Source organism: Perca fluviatilis, chromosome 12, assembly GCF_010015445.1.
Source record: "Perca fluviatilis chromosome 12, GENO_Pfluv_1.0, whole genome shotgun sequence".
Classification (NCBI taxonomy): Eukaryota; Metazoa; Chordata; class Actinopteri; order Perciformes; family Percidae; genus Perca; species Perca fluviatilis.
In genome coordinates, this window is record NC_053123.1 from 18,281,755 (window position 1) to 18,304,828 (window position 23,074).

At 39.4% G+C, this 23,074-nt stretch overlaps 1 protein-coding gene and 1 long non-coding RNA gene across 18 annotated transcripts in view; one reads left to right on the plus strand and one right to left on the minus strand.

The window, feature by feature from the left end:
• LOC120569811 (dedicator of cytokinesis protein 9-like) overlaps positions 1-23,074 on the minus strand; it is an 89,375-nt gene that overhangs the window by 19,866 nt on the left and 46,435 nt on the right. For all 17 annotated transcript variants that reach the window (XM_039817927.1, XM_039817924.1, XM_039817914.1 and 14 more), the window contains exons 3-23: positions 19,101-19,190; positions 15,668-15,750; positions 13,946-14,015; positions 11,342-11,437; positions 10,671-10,805; positions 7,743-7,917; positions 6,400-6,452; positions 5,620-5,694; positions 5,372-5,512; positions 4,474-4,686; positions 3,885-4,007; positions 3,441-3,523; positions 2,551-2,673; positions 2,066-2,145; positions 1,750-1,937; positions 1,530-1,595; positions 1,342-1,434; positions 1,136-1,259; positions 898-1,016; positions 538-624; positions 314-403 (exon numbers count right to left, since the gene is read on the minus strand). In XM_039817927.1, the coding sequence (XP_039673861.1) occupies positions 314-403; positions 538-624; positions 898-1,016; positions 1,136-1,259; positions 1,342-1,434; positions 1,530-1,595; positions 1,750-1,937; positions 2,066-2,145; positions 2,551-2,673; positions 3,441-3,523; positions 3,885-4,007; positions 4,474-4,686; positions 5,372-5,512; positions 5,620-5,694; positions 6,400-6,452; positions 7,743-7,917; positions 10,671-10,805; positions 11,342-11,437; positions 13,946-14,015; positions 15,668-15,750; positions 19,101-19,190 (2,307 nt within the window). The remainder of the gene's footprint in view (positions 1-313; positions 404-537; positions 625-897; positions 1,017-1,135; positions 1,260-1,341; positions 1,435-1,529; positions 1,596-1,749; positions 1,938-2,065; positions 2,146-2,550; positions 2,674-3,440; positions 3,524-3,884; positions 4,008-4,473; positions 4,687-5,371; positions 5,513-5,619; positions 5,695-6,399; positions 6,453-7,742; positions 7,918-10,670; positions 10,806-11,341; positions 11,438-13,945; positions 14,016-15,667; positions 15,751-19,100; positions 19,191-23,074) is intronic.
• Positions 9,656-10,689, plus strand: LOC120569814. The gene is made up of 3 exons (XR_005640983.1): positions 9,656-9,986; positions 10,096-10,166; positions 10,551-10,689. It is a non-coding gene; the product is annotated as an uncharacterized LOC120569814 (long non-coding RNA).

A 23,074-nucleotide genomic window follows, 5' to 3' on the forward strand; every position in this document is an offset into this window, starting at 1 on the left:
CAGCATGTGCACTCAGATACGCAGTATATGCCAACACTGGAATGTACATGTACTGCATGTGGATTATTGTGGTTTAAATCTGACTCTGTGTAGCATTAAGTCTCTTTTAAAGTTCTCTTAAGCATGTAAACACATTACTAGCCACTACATTTACCATCATTCAAGACAGCAACAACGCCTTTAATAAAGACATAAGGGCTACACATGTAGTTGTTAAAAAGTTACACCTTAACAAATTATTTGAACTGTTAATTGGCATGTATTTAAGTCAGTATTTGTATTGAATCCCCAGTTTGTATACTCATTGTTTTACCTTCAGGTATTTGACCAGTTCTCCTCCTGACACCTGGGTTGCAGGTGCAGTGCTCTGACAGTGATGAAAGAAATTGTGCAAATGTTGATCCTATGAGGGACACAAAGAACGTCAGATTACAGAAGTTTATTCTACAGCAAAAATTCAGATTTGACAAAAATAGAGGGTTGCAGATGAATCAGCAGTATTATAACACTCAAAGTTTGTTAAAAACAAAAACTAACCTGAGTGTAGACAGTGGACACAAGGTGAGTGGAAACCTTAAATAAAGGCTTGCCTCCATCCACCCATTTGACTTCTGGGCCTGAATGCTGTGATTCAAAGAACAAATAGCAATCCTTTGCTCAATAATTCAGTAATTATTCTGCATTAACTTCATGCCATTATCTCCACAGACATGCCATTTTGTTGCAGACTTTCACATCCCACATTTTTTATATTGTGGTTTGTAGCTTTTGGCTTGGCATCTCGAAAACATCTAACTTAATAGTCTGCACATAAATCAGATTTGAACTAACGGAAGAATGAAAAAGAAAGGGCTGCACTTGAACCCTGAGTAGTAACAACCCTAAGATGCACTCTACCTTGCTGGCACCCTCCTGACAGCTAAGGTATCCAGCAGGCAGGTTTGCAGCTACAGGGACTTGACTCTCATTCATGGTCACCCGGCCGTCTTTCAGCAGGGGGAGCCAGGCGTATCCCACTGAGAGCAGAGACCGAGGCAAAGATAGTCAGCTAAGAGCCTGATGCTTAAAGCCAGAAACAATATAAAATATACAAAATACAGATATTTTAGATGATATGACTGTGAATCAGTGTTACCTTGAGTCTCAACCAGGTCTCTCTTTTTGGTGCTGGCCTTGCTGTTGCTGTCACAGCTGACATGGTGGAAGGTGAAGAGCAGATGATGTTTCTCGTGGAGCTGGGTTGGCAGCTCAATCTTAAACTAAGGAATTAGAGCACAAATAAAAATTCAGTCATTGATTGTATTGATTTACCTTTCTGACATTTGTTGCAGTGTGTCTTACCTCATCGTAGAATTCGGGGGTTTGCTGGTGATGTAATACTGCAGCAAAGGCATTTTTGGTAAGCAAGGGTCCTCCAGGTCTGCCATAGATGCACTGTGGAATTATAACAATAGTTAGTTGGCTCCTGTGATGGAAGGGGGCTGTCCTTTGGGGATTTAGAAGCCCTTCCAGAATAGATTTGAGTTTACCTTCAATGAAACAGCCTCTTCCTCATCTGAGTCCTTGAACTCAATGCAGACAGCTATGTTTCTAGCCTGAGGACACAAACAACCAGCACAATTGACCAAGTTAGCCACACTGTGAGAGAAAAGTGCTGAAGCTTCAGACCACAATGACTTTAGTTAGAAAATGTCAATAAACCTTCAAAGTAACACTACACAATAAAAGATTGCGAATAAAAAAAAATACCTTTGCGAATGACTTTTGGCTGTCGTACTTCAAGTGCTTCGGATAGACATAGAGGTGATTGTTGTAGATGGTGAAAGGCTGAGAACATTTGGCTATGTACGGCACAAACTCCTCCACTTCAAAGAAGATGTTGGTCTTGTCGCTGACATCAAACTGCTTCACGGGAATGTAGGATGAGGTAACACAATCTATATACAGATGCAAAAGCGAGGGGAGACCAAATAAACAGCCTGCAGACAACGTGAACAATGTGCTCCGAGCAGGAACAGCTTTAATCTCTCATGTTGGCTGCACAGAGTGAATTTAGAGGCCTTACTTGTTAAGTCGGGGGCTACATTGTCTATGGTAACATCAAGGTTTCCTAGGATCACAGGCAGCTTGGCCATCTTCTCTGGCCTGAGGAAATTAAAATAAACTCTTGTTAAGCCTTTGCTATAATCTACAAATGGTACACACACACACACACACACACACACACACACACACACACACACACACACACACACACACACACACACACACACACACACACACACACACACACACACACACACACACAAACACACACACACACACACACACACACACACACACACACACACACACACACACACACACACACACACACACACACACACACACACACACACACGTGAGCAAACATCTTATTTTCAAAACTGAGGAGCATTTTCCAAAGTAAAACCTATAGGAACATATTTTCCATATTTGCCTTTCCAGAACATCTGCAAGACTACTCAGACAACTTATAATACACAGGACTCATAGAAGCGCGTTACTAACTTTCTGAAATCGGCCAGCAGTTTGAGCATATCATCATTGGATAGCTTGTTGCTGTCCTGTCTGAACAGGGCTGAGAAACGAGCACTTTTATCAAGCGTCCCTGAAGCATCTTTGAACAAAGGCCTGCAAGAAGGAAAAGAATAGTTAGGAACATTTCACCTACCTAAAATGTTTAAATGAGCAAGAGCAATATGATGATAATGTAAAAATTTACAGTCTAGAGCTGCAACAGACAATTATTCATATAATTGATTAATCTGTTTATCTGTTTTTTTTTTCTCAATTATCCGATTAATTGTTTTGTTTGTCATTAATGCCACAAACTACTAAAAAAACATCCATCACAATTCCCCACAGCCCAAGGAGACATCTCAAAAAAGATGTTTAAGTTCCATTGATATAAAACAGAAAAAGCAGCAAATCTTCACATTTAAGAAGCTAGAACCACCGGCATTTTTGCTTGATAAACACAGATTAATTGAGTAGCAAAATGGTTAATAATTGAGATAATGTTATTTAAAGGATTATAAAGGAAAGTTGAATACGTTTAAATTCCTAACTGAAGAAAATATTATTTTCCTGTTGGTTCCTTTTGTGTTTGTATGCACAAAATGATGGATGTGGAATAGTGAACTGTAATGCAGGAACATAGGAAAATGTAAAAGCAGTTCATAATATAATGAGAATTATTATTTTTAAAGAAAAAAAAAACCTAAAATCACTATTGTGTCCTTCCTGAAAGACTGTACCACACACTGCAGTTTGTGTCTGTATGGGCTGTGGTGCTGGACTGGTGTAAAGTACACAGAACTTCTTGCTGAAGGATAAAACCTGATTATGTACAGACAGAACTACAGTTAAAATCTTAATGATTAAACGAGATAAAATACCTTGCTGCCCAGGCAAAAGGCATCCTGTACTGTCCTAACCGGCAACATGCCAGCTTGGCATTTTTCAGGACCTTTTGTGCCACCTAGTGGAAAACAGAAACACTGTGATTTGAGCTTCATCACTTTAGACATATGAGTTGGTCTCAGCCCTGCAACATTGTAACATATTCAGCATGCTGCCATACACACACACAAAAACACATTTTTCTGTGTGCCTGTATCACATTACTACCCACCATGGTCCCTTCAGGGTGCACAACCACATTTGTACTGCCAAAGTCAATGCTTGTGTTGAGCGTCGGTGCAACTGGTCAGCACTTAAAAACAAGGATGATGATTATCTGTGTATAATGTGTGGAATACTCTGGTGGAATCTGCTGAGTCTGGGGGAACATGTTGCCTCGTGTGGAGAATGGTGATGGAACTTCGTGGGTGGGTACGTACCTTTGTGGAGTCTGAACTCTTCATGTACGGCTCGGCACAGTGGTTGATTCCCCCCTGGAGCACCTTCTCTATGCGAGCCACCAGGAAGATATCTGGGTGGGGGCACGTTACCGAGAACACTCCCTGTGGGGACGATGAAAATGTTACAACTTCCTCAATGCTGAATATTTATTTGACATCTGAATTGATATATTTTAATATAAAACAGAAGACACATTTAGGTAGGGGAGTTGTTGAGCAATTGTTTAGCCATGCTAGAGATGTCGGTCTGTCAGTTGGTCCAGAATGAAATATCTCAATAATTATTGGGTGAATGATTGCCATGGAATTATGTACATTCATGAGGAGAGGATTAATCCTAATGACTTTGGTAATGTCCTGACTTTTCCTCTAGCGCCATCATCAGGTCAAAACTTTAATTTGTCTAACTGTTTTATGTGCAAATACCTGCAAATCTAATGACATCCCCATCAGCCTCATCTGTACTTGGGGGGTTTAGTACTAATCAGCAAATGTTACACGCTAAACTGAGATGGTGAACATGGTAAACATAGCAGCTAAACATCATGTTGGCATTGTCATGACTTACCAGTCTTGGATACTGCATGGCTGCCTCTGGCACCCCATGGACCAACCGCTGCCCCTCAGGATGGGTGTCCCCTCCCCCGTTCATATACTGACTGGTGTTACTGGGCACCATGCCCCTTACGGACGGGTGGTTTAAGTCCACGTGGAAGTCAGAGGAGATCTTCCTGCCGTTCTGGATGTCGAACAGTGACAGGGTGACATAAAATGGCTCCACCTGGAGAAGGAGAGTAACAATTCTGTATTAGACAGATGATGCTGATGATGGTTTTAACCAGTCTGCAAGATCTTGACAACACACAGCTAACTAGATAGTTACTGCATTTCCACCCTACTTTCAGGCCGGGATAAAGTATAAATCCACTCTGACAGTAAATGTAATACATCACTTCACCATATTACTTGCAACGTTTCACTTAGCCAACCTAAATAATTAATAACACTAAAGACAATGTGCACAGCATTATTTAGTTCCACATTTGCACAAAATAAAGACACTTTAAACTATGTATACCACTATTTAAATAAAATCATCTCATGTAAATACACTCATCTTACAGTTCTTATGCAGTATCTAATCACTGGGTTGGGGGAAATGTTTGCCGGTTCAACTCATTCTTTTTTTTTTTTTTTTTTAGTGTATCCGTGGAGACATGTTGACTCTTTAATAGACAGTTTCTGTTGAGAGGGGCAGCAGGAAATCAGGCTCCATTATACAGATTGCTCGCCATTTCTAAGTCTGTAGCCTGGTTGCTATGCCAACAGGAGTCCTTCAGTGGCTCAAATAATGAGGGGAGTCCATCCGGCCGCTCTAACAAACCATCTCATCCGTCTTTAGTCAGCCGGATAATGATATTTCTGTTATTTAGGGCCTATTGTGGCCAGAAAAAGATCAGCCTTACGTTTGTGGTTGGTCCCTCCTCGTTCTCGGCCACACAGCTTTGCAGGTTGAACGCGAGGTCATTGCAGTTCACCAGAACACGCTTACCAAACTTCTCTTCAAACTGCTTCACATCCGGCTCTATTCCTGAGAAATCAAGTTTCTGAAGACAGCACAATGGAAAGCATTACATTTCATTAGGGAGTGTTCAGTTGGATCTCATTACCACATGAGAATAAGTGAACTAAAGCGTGCTTTCCATTTAATTACCTGTGTGTCAGGGTCCAGGGTGAACAGCTTCAATCTGGTCTCGTTCCTCATCCTAGACTCTATATCTCTTGCACTCTGAGGACAAGAAAGGCATTTCCTAAATCGATTTAAACCACAAACTGTCTGAAACTTCAGAAGCATCATTTAAGAGATTTCCACTCAGTTGGTTTTATCATTAGAACATTTTTGTCATCTGGAAATGAGGCTTCGTATTTTATAGGCTGATCACACTGAGCAGAGAGTCAGGTGGTACCACCATACACTTCAGTGCAGTACACTGTAACCTGTCAAGCTGTTTCCTAGTTAACTGTTACCATCAGTTTCCATGCACATATGGCTTTACTATTGCGTGCCACTCAGCACTTTTCCAGCATGAAGAACTGAAAAAACTACATTGGCAGCCTGTAAGTCATCTGTCAGTCAATCATTTAAAAAAACACAGACGTTTCTATCCTCAAAAATCTTTAAAAATCTTGATGCAGGTGTCATAATGTCAAAGCAAGTGTCAGCTTTTTCCACTACTGAATATCTTGCATATCTTGAATATTGTTGGAAGCATGTTTAAAGGCCTGACGTTTAATTTGCAGAAAACAAATGAACGACTGAGAAATTAGGTGTGTAATAAGCAACTCTTAAATCTAAATCCAAGCCACATGTTTGTGGCAAAAAAAGGCCCTCTTCCTTACAATATAAAGAAAGGAGGAACAGAGATTTAATGCTGCAACTCCGTGTGATGATGTACTGAAAGTGTGAGCACCTAGCTGAGAAGGTAGGACCTACCTGAAAGCTGTCCATGCTGCCAGAGGAACTGTCTGACTTTCCAAGATCATCATCTACAGGGACAAACAAGAAATAATTGGATGCAGGCCAAAGATTGGAGAGCATAACCAAAACCTCCTTATGTTGTAAAACCTCCTTAATCGCTTACTGACATGTCAAAGTTCGGTAAACAGTAATTCAACTGTACATAAATCAGTAAGATTGAGCTGGAGATACTGCAGGTCTCAATGGTACATTTATGAAAGCTCAGAGATCTCCTAAAGAACAATTGTTTTTCACTCTCATGCACAACATGGTTAATACAAGTTGGGGAGATTGGGAAGATTAGTGGAGTGTTATTTGTAAAGGCATTCAGCCTCTTTCCTCCACGGCTAAGCCTCCTATGAGACAGGAGGTGAGTATTAAAAGCCTGGGTGGTCTGATATCACATCATTACACTACAGGGCCAGGAAGAAGTAGGGGAGAAGTGAGCCCCGAGTAGTGAGTGGATGTTGGTGTGAATAAGCCTCAGGTTCATACAGTATCCCAGAGTAAATAAATGGATAATGATGAGTGGACTTAATGGATCTTCAAGTATAGTTAATTATTATTTTGGATATAATAACTGAGGGAATGTTTCATCTTAGGAGCTTAAATGTGTACAACATTTCACTATTTTAACTTCTATAACAATTGCATTAATTACGGTTTATCAAATGTTTAGGGCTGCAACCAATGATTATTTTCATTATCGATTATCCTATCGACTATATTCTCCATTAATCATTTTGTCTATAAAATATAAGTGAAAAACGTCCATCAAAATTACTTGAAGCCCCAGCTGACATCCTCAAATCTCATTATATCTGACCAGCAGTCCAAAGCTCAAAGATATTCACTTTACAACCAGAAGATTAAGGAAACCAGTTCAATTTAAGAAGCTGGAACTGGACATTTGTTCCTGAAAAAGGTACTCAAAATGATAAATTATCCAAATAGTTGCAGATTAATTATCTGTTGATCAACTAATTAAATAATTATATAATCATTGCAGCTCTGCAAATTGTAACCAGCAACTACAGTAGAGATCATGTTGTCTGGACACTTTAAGAAGTAAAACAGTTATATTATTCACATAATCTGGCTAGTGTGACCACACAAAAGCTGCTTTTGTCCGACATATTTTTATATTAATATATTAAGTTTCGTAATTAAACCACAGATGTTTTTACAAGACGATGAAAAACATAAATTATTTCTCATCATGAACTTTGATAATATTTTGACTAACACAAAATAATATTTAATTTCATATTTGTGTTCCTTCGGGCACTGGAAAAATACACACACACACACACACACACCATCATGAATGTCTCCGTTCCTCTTCTCCTGCATAGCGATCTCAAAGCTGCTGTGCAAGATCTTGTTGAGCGTGTTGATCCAGTCCTCCATCTCTCCTTCGCTGTCTGAAGCCAGCAGGTAGGTACTCTTATCTTGCATCTTCAGCTCGAAAGCAAACCGCCGAACCTTGTTGTTCTGCATCCACAACAATCAGATAAGAGCAGGAAAGAAGAGAAAAGGGGAGAGAAAACAACATATAAATTAAGTAAATCCCAGTTTGCTTTACTTTAATTTTACCACTTCCTTGTATTATGCTGTTGGAACCTGCAACAATAAAGTCAATATTCAATAACAATATAATTGACTAAAAATGACACTATTTAGCTCCAAAGATCTACAAAATGTGAGTCACTGTTTTGGAAAGAGATGAGAGGCTAAACCCAGATTTAATTTAAGTGCCATAGAAAGCAAATGGACAATGTCAGTTAGGGAGGAACAGATTTTTTCCATCTGCGTAACAAAGCCTGCAGCTCTGCCAGGACCACAGCAGAGACTTTTCTAAAGTCAGATGGAGCTGCTGAGTGAAGTCAACAGAAAACAAGCCAGATCTGCAGTGCTTAACTATGACCTCAATGATGTCACTGTCCTATTTGGGCTTTTCTCTTTTACAGACCATTCAGAACATATAAATGCTGATTCAGCTGCAGTTGTCCATGACACAGCGTTTTAATAAAGTATTCATGCAGTATTTCTTGAGTTGAATATGGAAGTCCTTTTATTCTTGTCAGTGGTTAGTGGATTGTTATGCTGTGGTTATCACTGTAGCCTGCCTGCAACGTTCAAACAGCAGAGTGGGAGTGATAGGGAGGGAGACTGGCTGAGTAAACATGGAGTGGGGAAATAAAACTTGATAAACAGACTTAATCATCTGATAGGTAAGAGGACTGGTCTCAGTTGCTGCACACATCCTCCAGGAAATGAGTGGACAAACCAGTCAAAATAGTTTTCATGAAATTATTAGTATGTGTATTCTTATGACAGTAAAGTACTAGAAAAGAAAAGCAAAAATAAAACCTTTTGATCCTTGTTAACCTATAGGGACCGCTGTTCACCTCATTATTTGGCAAATGCTTTGTGTGTTGGAGCATATGTTGGCGTCTTAACAAAGCGCAGGAGCAGCTTGAGGCTCAGAGTGACGTCACTCCACATACCATTACATCTGCAGTTCTACTCACTTTTAAGTTTAAGCCAGATGATCTTTGTGATTTTCTGTGCAGTGCTGCTGAATCGCTACAGCAGGTTAACCACTAACAGAATGGTTTACTGATTAAAGTACAGGCTCTACTGTATATCATAATCAGCGTATAACCAACCAAGATTTGAGAGCATCTCCCTAATTTGATAGATATGCAATCAGACTTTTTTTTTTATACTTTATTAATCAGGGGGAAATTACATACACATTTTTTCACACTGTTGTTATTATACACATTACACACAGGCCTGAATTACACACACCTATACACCTATACATGCACTGATGGAGAGATGTCAGAGTGAGGGGGCTGCAGCTGTTGATGGACAGGCACCTTGAGCAGTTGGGGGTTCGGTGCCTTGCTCAAGAGCACTTTGGCAGTGCCCAAGAGGTGAACTGACACCTCTCTACCAGTCCACCACCATACTTTGGTCCGTATGGGGAGTTGAACCAGAAACCCTCCGGTTCCCAACCCAACTCCCTAGAGACTGAGCTACCGCCACCCCAATTGTTGTAGCCTTGGCTGGTTAGCATTCCCCGGTCCTTTGGTCAACCGGTCCTCACAGCATCCATCCAGATCATAGTATGTATTATACATCCATACGTTTTCTGAACGTCTACACGGTTGGTCTGTAGATTATTATTAATGAGGTACATACATGTATGAACCCATTTGTGGACAAAAATGTTCCTCTATTTGTGACCATTACATTTAATTACTAAGAAAATTCAAATAAATGTTGGTTTATTTTTTTATTTTTTATTTCTCTTTGTATGTGTGTTTAATAGTGTATCCACCTTGTTTTGTTTTAATAATGGATTAGCAATTTGCGATATAAAACATACTGTATGTTATTGCACAGAAATTGGGCAATGCAATCCTCTCATGTTTCTCACCAGACTGGACTGAACCAGGAAGTCTTACTTCACCTTCTGCCAACACTGAGGAATGTAATGTCTGTGGTTGAAAACTTGGTGGTGGCAAGTTTTGGGGGAACTCAGGGGCATGGTACGGACACCATAACCTGCACTGATAAAACCTCGGAAAAAAAGCATTCAAACACCATGTGTGACCCTTTCCTCCTTGAGGCTGATAACTCTCCCTCTCCACACCATAGGAATCAGACAGTCCTGGAAAAAACACTCAACCAATTTTAGATTGATGCCAGCTGGGTGCCTCATCAGTAAGGTCAGTTTCTTTCCATCTACTGAGATGATAGACAGATGATAATGCACCTAGTAAGTTTTGGCCTACGCGATGCATGCACGTGGCATTGATTGTGAGGCCGATGGAAAGTGCACGGAAGTGAGACCTCAGCATTCACCTTGTTTTACCAGCTGAGAGTCAGCAGTAAAGCATAACCTTGGGGAGGAGAGAGCTCAGGTTTCAGGGAAATGAACAAGAGAGGGTCTCACAGGTAGTTCTCAGCAGCAGACCATCATGGTTAGAGAAAATTTGCTATAGCTCTGTTATATAATTTGTTGTTTTATTCTGCATCTTGAAAAATATGTTTGTAGAGAAAAAAATTGTGAAGAGGAAGTTTCTATGTCCGTTTTCTCTGTTTATTTCCAGTCATTTCCATGAGGGACCAGGCCATGGGATATCCCGTTTGGCAAAGCAGGTCACCCAGTGTCATCGCAGATTAACAATCACTGCCTTCGTGCCAAAGATAAAGCAAATTTTAGAGCATACCTGAACCACACCCATGCAGGAGTCCAAGAAGATGGTTCCTTTGGGCTCTTTGGAAATCTTCTCATCCTTGTAGAAGTTCAAATTATAAGAGCCGTCCCCGAGCTGGGTTAGATGGAAATACCTCCTCTTGAATGACTGAAAAAAAATTAAAGTTTCAATAATTGGAAAACAAAATGCAATGTTTTGGTCATAACAATTTAAAGTCCTCTACACACCCTTTGCATGATATAATATAAAAAACATTAGTCTGAAGACAGAAATCTACACTCTGCTAATATTATGTATATTTTTGTAATTCTTTCAATTTTTCATCATTGCTATGTACACAACATAAATACAATACATCATTTGTAAAGTAATGGGGCTGCAACAAAACCTTATTTTCATTCTAGATTTATCGGTTAATTATTAATCAAATAAGCACCTTGTGTATGAAATGTCCGAAAATTGTGAAATGTGCCCACCACAAGTTCCCACAGCCATAAGGTCTTCAACTTGCCAAAAGCCAATCCTGCATCATTTTAGATGCTGGAACCATCAAATGTTTTAGCATTTGTGCTTGAAAAGTGACTCACTCAACTTTTCAAAACATTTGCCATTTCTGTCGAACAAACAATCAATTAATTGACTAATGGTTTGAGTTCAGAATGTGGCCAACACCACTGTCTCACCCTCATGGTGACACTGATAGCACTGTTCATGTTGCCTTTATAGAGCCAGCCATGTTTGGAAAACCCGCCTTTCTGGGATCCCAGGGAGGCCGTATCCTGCAGGAAATAACGACACAAGATCAGACAATCATCGCATCACATCATATCCACAAATGTACTAACTGAGTAAAATTCACATTTTCCAGCTTTGTGTGTCTGAGCATATGTCGCCGTTTTAACAAAGCACAGGAGCAGCTAGAGGTTCAGTATGACATCACTCCACATGCCATTACAGCTGCAGAGTTAAACATCTGCAGTTCCACTCACAGAGCAGTTTCTGCTGGTTGTGTTTAAGTCAGATGAGCTTTGTGACATCAACAGAGCAGAAAACTCATCAACTGAATGTGGTATAAAAGGGGCCGTGCAAGGCTGCTGAATTACTGCAGCAAGTTAATCACCACCAGAATGGTTTACTGATTTAAGTACAGGCTCTGTATCAGAATCAGTGTATATCCAACTATATCACAACATATTTTGAGAGCATCTCCTTAATTTGACGTATTTTGACTTCAAACAGACTAGAAGGAATGGGGCATAACACTGGTATGGACTTTATAAAAGCATCAAACAAAGGGATATCAGCCACCGACAGAAAAGGAAATCTAAAATATGTCTGTTACCTTATTGTGTAACTGTTAAATGGGCTTGTTGTAAATATATATTATCTAAATCATATCCACAAATGTAACAAGGGAGTGAAATTCACTTTTTTTGTTGTTGCAATACTGGGGCATGGGACAAATTACTCCATACATGCTGTTAACACACCCTGCGAAGCCTCGCCTAACTGCAAAAAACCTTTGATGTTGTGCTTTGAGATGACACAGAGGAGAACAAGATGTAGGTCAGTCTCAGTCCAAACAAGCAGGGAGAGGAACATAAAACAAACTATGACTGTTAAACTAAATAAATATCTCCATCTTCACAGCAGATACATGACACGAGGACCAGATCATCTCACACTCATAAGGCGGGTAGCATTAGATCACATACGCCCAAACACAAAGCTACCCTGATCCACCAGCTATCGGGATCTGTAAAAATAAACCAATTAGGAGAGTAATGAAGGAAGAAGAGCCGGTTGCTGTCCTGCTTAAGATCAGGCTTGTGTGCCATTTACAGTTACACTTCCTGACTTTGAAAGACTACAGTGTATCCCTGACAATTTCACACAATGAGAAGAGTGAATGGCCTTTCAAGATGTCATCATCCTGGTCCAAAGCTACTTCTTCTTCTGTCAGTCTAATAAAGCAGAAGGGGATTTTAAAGGTGCTGGCAGGATTTATAATATCTTTAACGTGCTTTGTGGAGTGATCTAAAAAGCATCTGGAAAGGTTCAGTGTCTGTTTCTCTTCGTCAATGTCTAGACAACATTCACTGGTCTGCAGGGAGGCAGACAAATTACAGTTTCATTCTTTCTGACCTCCAGAAAACAAAACAAAAAAGCAAACAGTTGCATTACTAAACTCCAGTCAGTCAGACAAAGAGAAAATGAACCAAATCTCACAACTGATGTTGCATGTGGTCCAAAACACACAATCATAAAAACATAAATTATTTATTCTGGGGATTTTAGAGGATGAGTTCAAATCCTTTTCTTTCATCTGCAAAAGCAACCTCCCAGTTTGTTGTGAAGAGATGGAGGCCAGAGAGTGAGAGAGAGAGAGTGAGAGAGAGAGAGAGAGAGAGAGAGAGAGAGAGAGAGAGAAAAAAAAAAAAAAAAAAAAAAAAAAAAAAAAAAAAAAAAAAAAAAAAAAAAAAAAAAAAAAAAGGTGTATCTTGTCCTTAGTTGTGTTGAAGTCCTGCCCCTCCTGTCCTGTCAGAGGTGAGGCTGACTGTGAGGCTGAGCAGGACAGACCCTGACCCCTGACGACCTAGCACAGCTTTCCTCAATCACAGCTGCATCAACTAACACGCAGTTAAAAAGAAAAGAGACACTTGGTAGTGTTGCTTTTCTAAAAACCCCAACGCTCCTGTGTGTAACAGAGTATTTCAGCTAACACATTTTGTTGCCCATAGGAGGCGCAGTTTGACATATGACGTGAGGAGAGCAGATCAGAGTCATCATCATACATCTTGGGAAGGAGTGTGAGAGAGACAACAAACAGAGAGACAACAAACAGTTGATCTATGCAAAAACACACACACACCCACTCCATCATACGTGAATTCAAAGAAGATGAAAAGATTCAAATGTTGTTTGTGTAATTGTGTAAAAATACTGGCTGTTTTGAGACATGGTGTGCCAGCAAAAGTCTTTAAGTCTAATTACACTTAATTATTTCCATTAAATCCAGCTATTAGACACAAAAATGCCTCTTTAATCTCTTTAACAGCTATAATGAAAACAGGAAAGGCAAAACTGATGACTGGAATTAGACGCATTTAGCAGCATGTAGTCTTTTCTTTGCCGGGGATTCTAATAAAGAGATGTAATCCTGAATAAAAATGCAGTCGAGTACACTGCAAATACAAATACTTTATTACTCTGAGCTGTTGATTGGATTTATTTTTTGGTAAATCAAGGGATGAAAAGTCTAGACATTGTACAAGACATATACTCACCTCATCTTTGTCGACATCCTCATCCACTTCAAATACATGGACAGCCAGTTTATCAGGCCTGGACACTTTGCTGTAAAAAAGAAAAATCAATTCTCATTAACAGGCATGTATATCAGTATTAACAAGATCAGAAAACAACACATAACATCATCAAAAGGTACAACAGATTACCACAGTGAAGCTCAAGGTAACTGCGTTCTCTGATACTACACTTGGTTCCAATTTTAAGATATTGGAACTTGACTTCAAGATTTGCATTTTCTCTGAAGTTTTGTCCATTAAAGGTTCAGTAGGTAACCTTTATAAAAATAACTTTTGTCACTATATTCTGACAGTAGCACATGAGACGGATAATCGGTGAAAAAAAAACATGGTTTCTCTGCATCCCCCTAATGCTCCTTATGGCATTTTAAAGTTTTGACCGCGCCCAAAGTAAAACAGCCAATCAGAGCCGAGGAATCTCTAACGTCAGTCACTGCTCGTGAACTCCAATCAAACTGTCAAACTAGGCAGTGCTGATCAAATATGAATCAAGATTCTGTTATTGCATCAAGATTCCTATTTCTTGCCTCAAATGTTTTTAGAAACACCTCTTTCTCAATGGAAACATTTACTTTCAATGTTTTGGCACATTTTTATTGCTAGTACTTGAATTTTTAGCACTTGACGTTTAACAGCACTGTTTTGCCTATTTGCTTTCATTTCAGTTTACTCTGCTAATCTTTCGAGCACATGTGGTCTAAAACGGTGTGACTGATTTTCCCCTATGTTTTCGCCATTTTCTTTGAAAATTACATTTTAATTTGCAAAGTTGTCTCAGAAAGGCAACATTGCAAATGTAAATTCAAGGTGTTTAAAAGCAGCACTTGACTGTTCAAGGAAACATATTAAGGTGTATACTGCCTGCTGGAAAATGAAAAGGAGCCAAAGGTAAGAATCACTTAAACAGTGTGAGATTTCAGGCGATCCACGTCAGGGAGTATTGTTTTAACTTCCCCAGATTCTGTCAAGTGACACAACATTCTGGCAGCAGTGACAGTGTCAAGATCATAAGGTCATTGTCAACTCATATTCTAACATGTTGCCAGTAAAATACATATTCTTTTGGGAAGAGGCTGGAGCTGATGACACAATCTCTGGACAATGAGGGTGGTTTCCACACCGGCTGCAGCAGGGAGTTATTCAGTGCACCGTCAAAAGGAAACACTTCTTTGTTGCTGGTAAATAAGAATTATTTGCAGTTGCTGCGTTTCCTTGTAATTAAGTCACAACAACATTTTGTCAGAAGCAGGAAACAAAAACATGACAGTTTGTCTAGGTGACCTGAAAACACACAAAAAATAGTGTGTGCACTGTGTCTTTTAGTTTAAAACCTCTGGCATCCTTCTATTTTATGCAGTAGCTGATCTTACCTGCCCATCATAAGAATGTCTTGGCTCACTACCACATTACTGTGGTGTGAATATAGTGTACAGTAATGCTGAGTTTTTTGTTTTTTTTAGATATTTTTGGGGCATTTTAGGCCTTTATTACCGACAGGAGAACTTAGACTTGAAAGATATATATATATATATATATATATATATATATATATATATATATATATATATATAGATAGATAGATAGATAGATAGATAGATAGATAGATAGATAGATAGATAGATAGATATCTTTCAAGTCTAAGTTCTCGTCAGGTGAGCTAACCAGGTGCCTATGACTTACTTTGGAAGCTGTCGAAAGTCTCCAGAATAGTCCTCATACTTGTAGTTGACGACATGCCAGTCAGACTTGTAGGTCTTAATGCACTGAGAAGACAATGGAAACAAATTACAGACCCCTATAACATACTGAACATTGTGTCAAAGTTGTAAAATACACATGGAAGAATTACTTTAGGGCTGTTCTAAGGTGTCAGTATGAGTCAAATGAACTAATTTGTGTTGTCCAATCATATCTGAAGGCAAATGTGTTTAGATGTTCAGAAAGGGCAAACTTGAAGGCAGGCTGAAAAGCTTGCGGTCATTGAGTGAGGCGAGATGCAATTACTGTTTAAATATCAGGGGGATCACGGTGCACACTTTCACACAATCTTTCCTTGAAGGGATTCATGGTTTTGCCCTTGGCTGTACACTCAAAGCAGAAGCCTGAAATCTGCCTACAATGTCATAGCTGCCCATTTGCTGCATGATGCAGTCATAATTGTCAGATTGTTGGTTTGGGAAAGTTACAGAAGCAGCCTCCCCCAAATACAATGTCTGAAAGTTGTGGGGGAGAGAGATTCAGATACTGTTCGACCATCTGACTAACACTTTGGTTGAAGCATACTGACACCTTCAAAACACTAGTTTAGCATTGCACTCTTATAACAGACTCACAATGGACAGTTTTAGAAAAAAAGTTGCAAAAATTAATGCAGCAGATATTATCTTTTTTGTCCCACAATGCAACTCATCTGCAGGCAGTTCAGTCAGAGATTCAGGTGTGTTATGGGAGCGGCTAATGTAGCATCGAGCTGAGATGATGAGCAGGCGACAGAGGTCTGGTAAGCTCACTTCTTTTTGACTCTTTCAAATTTGTAGTGAAAAATTATCAGATTTCACACAGCTCCCTCTGGAACCACAAATGGCTTTATACAACTTTTGTTTTTACAGTAGGCAGAAAACAAAAACTACCCACAAAATTAAAGTAGTGTTGAATTGAAAAAAGCACAATCACAATGCAATGATTGTTTTGAGCAACAATGTAAGCCTCTATCCAGTGATATCCTTAAAGAGTAGTATGGTCAGTGTTCACACTCCATCTCAGTCTAAATCACCCATTAGCACAAACTAGGAGCGAGTGTATCTCTATCTCCCTTTACTTGGAAAGGAGACATCTGTTCATTGTCAGTCAGTGATAGGAGCAGCTCACTCCTATCACTGGTATCTATTCTGCAGAAATACGTGCCGTTTACAAGAACTGCCCCAGCAGGGAGATGAAATGCAACCTGATCAGGAGAGGGATCGGAAACAGAGAGGATCCTGCTGGGTTGATCCCATAGGTTAATCCCCACAGCTGTCCTGGTGATGTCACTTGACCGGGAGTTTTAGTATCGTTTTGACTTCAGACAAGGCTCCCTAACAACACTGACCTCTGACCTGGTAGGTAAATTGCTGGCAGCCAGTTGGTCTCTGGCTTAAAAAGACAGTAAGAGCAGTGTGCATGGGCCAGATGGTAAACCATTGTGATGGTTAGAGAAAGAAACATTTCCCCTCTTGTAGCCATGATTTATCATTTTATCAACCACAACTGGAAACAATAAGGATTTTTTTCAGTCTCAGTGTAATTAAATGAGTACACAAACACATCTAAAGAGCTTCTGTGTTTTTAAGAACATTTACAACTTGTTCTGTCTTATGGCCTTTTGCTGACATTTGATAGCAGATATGTTCAAGACTCAACACAGACAGACAGCACTATAAACCAACACTGACAGACAATAACCAGAAGTTTGATAAATTTGCGGATTGTGTAAATTAATTGCACTTTATCATTCCTACATCCCCTGCCATGAATAGATATTACTGAGGAAATACAGTACAAATAGTCCATGATCTGTAATGAGTCCAGATACCATTTACGTAACAGTTTCTACTTTAAGTTAGATGAATGTTCCATTTAGCGGAAATAAATTGGCTGTACCAGTTGCCAGTACCAGCTGCTAATATTAGGTCACAAATTGGCCAATGACTCACATTAGTGTCACTATTCTGCAGCAATGTGTCTGTTTGGTTTAGGTGCTATGATATACTTTCCTAACCACTTCCTAACCTCTTGCACCAGACTTTGCACTTACAGTATGGTCACCATGTTTTTATGTTCTGCAATTTAAGAAACGTATAGTACTAAAAGTGCTCTGTTTTTTATTTGTTTTAATACTGACGTGAATAAAAGTTTCTCTCATAATCATAAAGATTACACTGACTTGACCTGCAATTTTTACCTTTAGGGTCTATAAAACTATTAAATGTTGCCAATGATTCTGTGGTATTACTGCTCCTGAATATTCACAATATTTCCCTCAGATTTACACTGAAGTTAAAGGTCCCATGGCATGAAAATTTCACTTTATGAGGTTTTTTTAAAACATTAATATGAGTTCCCCCAGCCTGCCTATGGTCCCCCAGTGGCTAGAAATGGCGATAGGTGTAAACCGAGCCCTTTGAGAAAATTAAAGCTCAGATGGGCCAATCTGGAATCTTCCCTTTATGACATCATAAGGGGAAAGGTTACCTCCCCTTTCTCTGCTTTGCCCACCCAGAGAATTTGGCCCGCCCATGAGAAAGAGAGAGACATCATGGCTTGCAAACGAGCAAAGCATGGTAGTTGGTCAAGGCCACACCCCCACCTTCCACCTTGCCCCCCCTCTCTCCTCCTCAATAGCATTTAAAGCTACAGACACAGAAATGGCACATCCTAAGGAAAGCTCATTGTGGCACTGGCTCTAGTGGCTGTAATTCTGCACCAATGCTGAATTTCGGGAAAGAGACTTCAGATACAGTATTAGGGGACCACTAAGACCTATATAAAAGCATCCAAAAAGCAGCATGTCATAGGACCTTTAAATATAACATTTTCTATGGTTTAATAACAACATTTAAACAGCATTGTCTAAATCTACTTTTCCCAGTGCTTTTGTTGAAGCTATGTCACACTCACATTGAGGAGTGTGCATTTCCCAACTATGCCTTTTCTAGCTGGAAAAATGTCTAAATGTCTTACGCATCATTTTATGCATTTTCTCTTTACATCTTTTACATCCAGGTTGAAAAAATATAGTTCGGTATTATTTGTTAAAAGTTTACCATTAAAACAACTACTATGCTTCATCAGGACTGTGGGTGTGGTTTCATATCAGATTTGATGGAAATTGGTCTGGTATCAGATTTTGATTACAACGTTGCTAAATCCTGATTGGTGCATGTAAATACATTTCATCAATATTTCTTTTTTTTCCTCCATCTGAGCTCTTTCCACTTCAGACAAAAACACAAATACAGAAATCTCTAATTTGAAATACCAAAAACTGGCAAAAATTGTTTATGTAACAACCCCATTTGCTCATACTAAGAAGTTGATTAAAAATATGTTTTGGGGGGTCTTTAAATCAGCTTACCTCTTGGACAAACAGACTCTGGGCCTCCCGCTCTGCATTTACAGGCACTGTGGGGTAGAGAGTTCTCCCTTGCCGCCTCAAAGTTAAAATCTGCAAAACAAAGCAATGGTTTATTCAACAAGAGAAACAGATCAGGGAGAAATTACAACAAACATGACAACATTGTAAAAGTGAAAACAAAATGTAGAAGACATTGCTCAAGCTGGACACCCAGTATTACAGTTTGTGGTCTCAGCTGGACACAGTTGCTCTGGGGCATTCTGTTAAATATTATTCCATGTTTGAGAAAGGACTGATGACTTTCTGAGGGTTCAAAGGGGCAGTATGTGAGGGAGGCAGCCAGGATGCATGTCCATAATGTTCAGCTCCAGGACCCACAGACACACCCTGAGTCTGGCTCTCTGCCACTGTTGTACAGTCACAATCTGAGTAATCAGCATCTCAGCATATCTAATGCTGGGTTTAAGATTTTCGCTAATGACCAACAGGTTCAGTGTGCACTGAAGCCAAACAGCAGTTTCATAGCAGAACAAGAAAGATAAGTAAAAGCCTTAAATTACATTTCAAGTGTCGACAGCCATGCTAGCTACTCTGTAAGGCAATCTCAGCAAATCTTTCACTCAATAGACAACCAAAAGGTCAGTTTTAGTGTGAAAGCTGGAGCTCTATTCAAACTTGCCCTGAGTAAAAAACTACTTTGTACAACACCATCCGGTTTTAGCAGGAGGATTAATATAAAAATAAAGTGCATTTGACACATAATCCCTGTGAGCAAAAGTGAAATATGAATACAACCATTAAGTGAAGCCGTTCAGCTGACTGAGTTAAAAGGAAACTGAATTGTGGCTTTGTGCAAGTCAAATGCTGGTCAGTTATGTTTTCTATGATGAGAGGGATGAAGACAAAACGTCCATTATATTTTCCCCAACATGTTTTTATTAAAATTAGAAGCGCTTTGAGCAGAAATATGTTCCATATCATTGGTTAACAGTCCAATTGACCAATGAAACTACTTTGAGCACATAATGTGTGTAGCTATTGAAGAAAAATCACATTAGTCAAGTCAAATGTGTTTATAATCCTATAACTATCACTCCATCCAATGCAATCCAATGATCCCTTGAACACATCAAGTTGATACTAATACATTTTTTTTAAATATAATTATATGAAAATGAAATGTTTTCCCTTTTATCAGAAGACATACATGTACAATACAGAATAGGGATGGACAATATATCAATATTAAATCGATATTGATATGAGGCTAGATATTGTCTTAGATTTTGGATATCATAATATGACAAAGGTTTTTAAAGGCTGCATTACAGTGATGTACTCTTTTTAAAATCTAGTTTTTGTAAATATTTTGTGAAAGCACCAATTGTCAACCCTACAAGATCGTCGCAATATTGATGTTGAGGTATTTGATCAAAAATATTGTGATATTTGATTTTCTTCATATGGACCAGCCCTAATACACAACAGTCATGTTTCCATCTAATTGTCAAGCGAAGCTTAAAGGTATTGTGGAGGATTTTCTTTTTCCGGGTGGATCATCAAGACTATTGGTCCTCCTAGTTGTCAATCATTCTGGCGCTATGTTTACATAAGGCCGTCGTACGTGCTCGTCGCTAGGGTAGTTTTCGCTTTCTGCGCATGAATACTTTCAGGTGTATATGTGTGGTGAGCTACGAGTGTCTACGAAAGGTATGACAAGAAGAGAAAGGCCTCTGAAGAAAGAAACAAGACCGGAGTGTTTTGGGGAGAATGTTTCACACGCTGGCGTGCGCTAAAAGCACAGGTTGGGCTCTCCACTGATGCCTCAGTTGCGAAGTTTCTACTCGACAGGTAAAGTTTGGCATGCTTTTTGGAGAAATCCATTTAAAATCACTGCTAGTGAAAGTTGATGTAAGCTATGATTAGCGATGCTAGCCCTGGCACAAGTCACGCACCGCACAGACACGGTAAACATCTCAATTTGTGAAAAAGTGCAAATTTTCTTTTGGAAAGTAGGCTTGTATGAACCATGCCGACAGCAACTTGTAAACAGTGCACTCTCGTGCACACGTTTAATAGGCGTTACGTCTCGGGAGCAGGTAGAGTGTTGCGCATGTGCATTTTTTCAAAAAGTGGAGAGGGCGGATCTTTTCTAAAATTCGGGAAAATCCTCCACTATACCTTTAAGCGAACTTTTAAAATGTCGCAAAAAAAGAAAATGCGAATTGGAAGCGTTTTCATCAACTGGTTTAGAGTGAATAAACTAGACGACGCAAAGCATAGTTTCGTCACAGGTTGACGTTACCCATTGTTGTAGACTGCAAACCGGCTTGCTAAATCAGAGAGTTTAGAAAGTTATTTGGCTAAATGGAGAGAGGTAGCATTGTACAAGTTGACCACCTGTGCAGAAAACAGGGTTGTGGCAGAGACATTTGGTGTCAGCGAGACAACCGTTCACTGCTGTGTATATGCGGTGTGCAGGGCCATAGGATTCAAGCTGTTGAACCAATTCGTCAATTTACCGGACGTGGCTGAGGCACAGGCAATAGCGCACCGCAACTCCACTATGCACCTTGTGCCACAAGTGACCCATATCACAAATGTTCACTGTTTTCTGACATATTCTATAGACCAAATAATGCATCTACTAATCAAGAAAATAATCATCTTATCAGATTATTCGAAGACGATGAAAATAATTGCTAGTTGCAGACCTGTAACATTTTTCTTAGCTATGGTGCTTTATTTCATTGCTAATGCATCATTCCCAAATACCAGTAAGGGATAAAACCAGTTTTAAGTTTAAGTTTAAAAGGAAGTGACTGGTTTGACAACTGAAAAACAAAAAACTGTATTTTATAAAATGATTAACATTGCTCCAGTCATGTGTTTTATATTATATTTATAACTTTTAGGCATTTTAGGCCTTTAATTGACAGGACAGCTGAAGACATGAAAGGGGAAAGATAGGGGGGAATGACATACAGCAAAGGGCCGCAGGTCGGAGTTGAACCCCGGCCCGCTGCGCTGAGGAGTAAACCTCTATATATGGGCGCCCGCTCTACCAACTGAGCTATCTGGGCGCCCCAGTCATGTGTTTTTCTTGACATCTGAAATGACACTTAGGCTAAAATGATTTCTCTGTTGCCTCACTATTCCTCTGAATGACCTTGATCTGGAACGACAAATTCTACACAAAGCTCATGTAAACCTAGTCTCCCCTTCCTCTCTGCTAGCCAGGTTTCCTGCAGGGGAGATGATAATCTTTACAATCCAAGCAGCTGAAATAAACAGGCATGGAGGTAAGAGGGAGCCAGGAAGTGGGCAACAGGAAGCATTTAATTGGACTACAAGTCGCTGAGGAGAACCATGTGATTCTCTGGTGAAGAATGCCCTAATCGCATGGGATGTAGCGTAACCTGAACCAAGTGTGTCTCTATGACATGACCACCTCAGCACTGGTCCCCTATTTCGTAAATTCAAACTGATATTAGAGGAAGGCCGTTGATATTCTGTGTTTTTCTTATTGTCAACAAATCCCATAAAAAACTAAAACCAACAAGTCATTTATAATTTGCAATAAATGCTAACATTTATTGGAAATGTAAGCATGCTAATATTTGCTAATTATCACTAAGTACAGCTGGAATGTCATTAGTTTTGCAAGTATTAAGTCATAAACCATTTTTTTATATTTACCTCATGGTGGCATTAGAGGAAAAGTCTGGAGCTCACCAAAGTCAGTATGATTCATACTCTGGGAACCATGAATGTCTGTACAAAATGTCATTCCAATTAATCAAATAGTTGTTGAGATATTTCAGTGTAGACCAACGTGGCTAAAAAAAGTGAAACTATATATTTTGTGACCCACTTTTAAAAATGTACATCCTTACTAGGAACAAATGCATTTTGGGAATAAGTGCCACAGACAGGAAGTTGGCAAGTGTTGAAAGCCGAAGTAACACAATGGT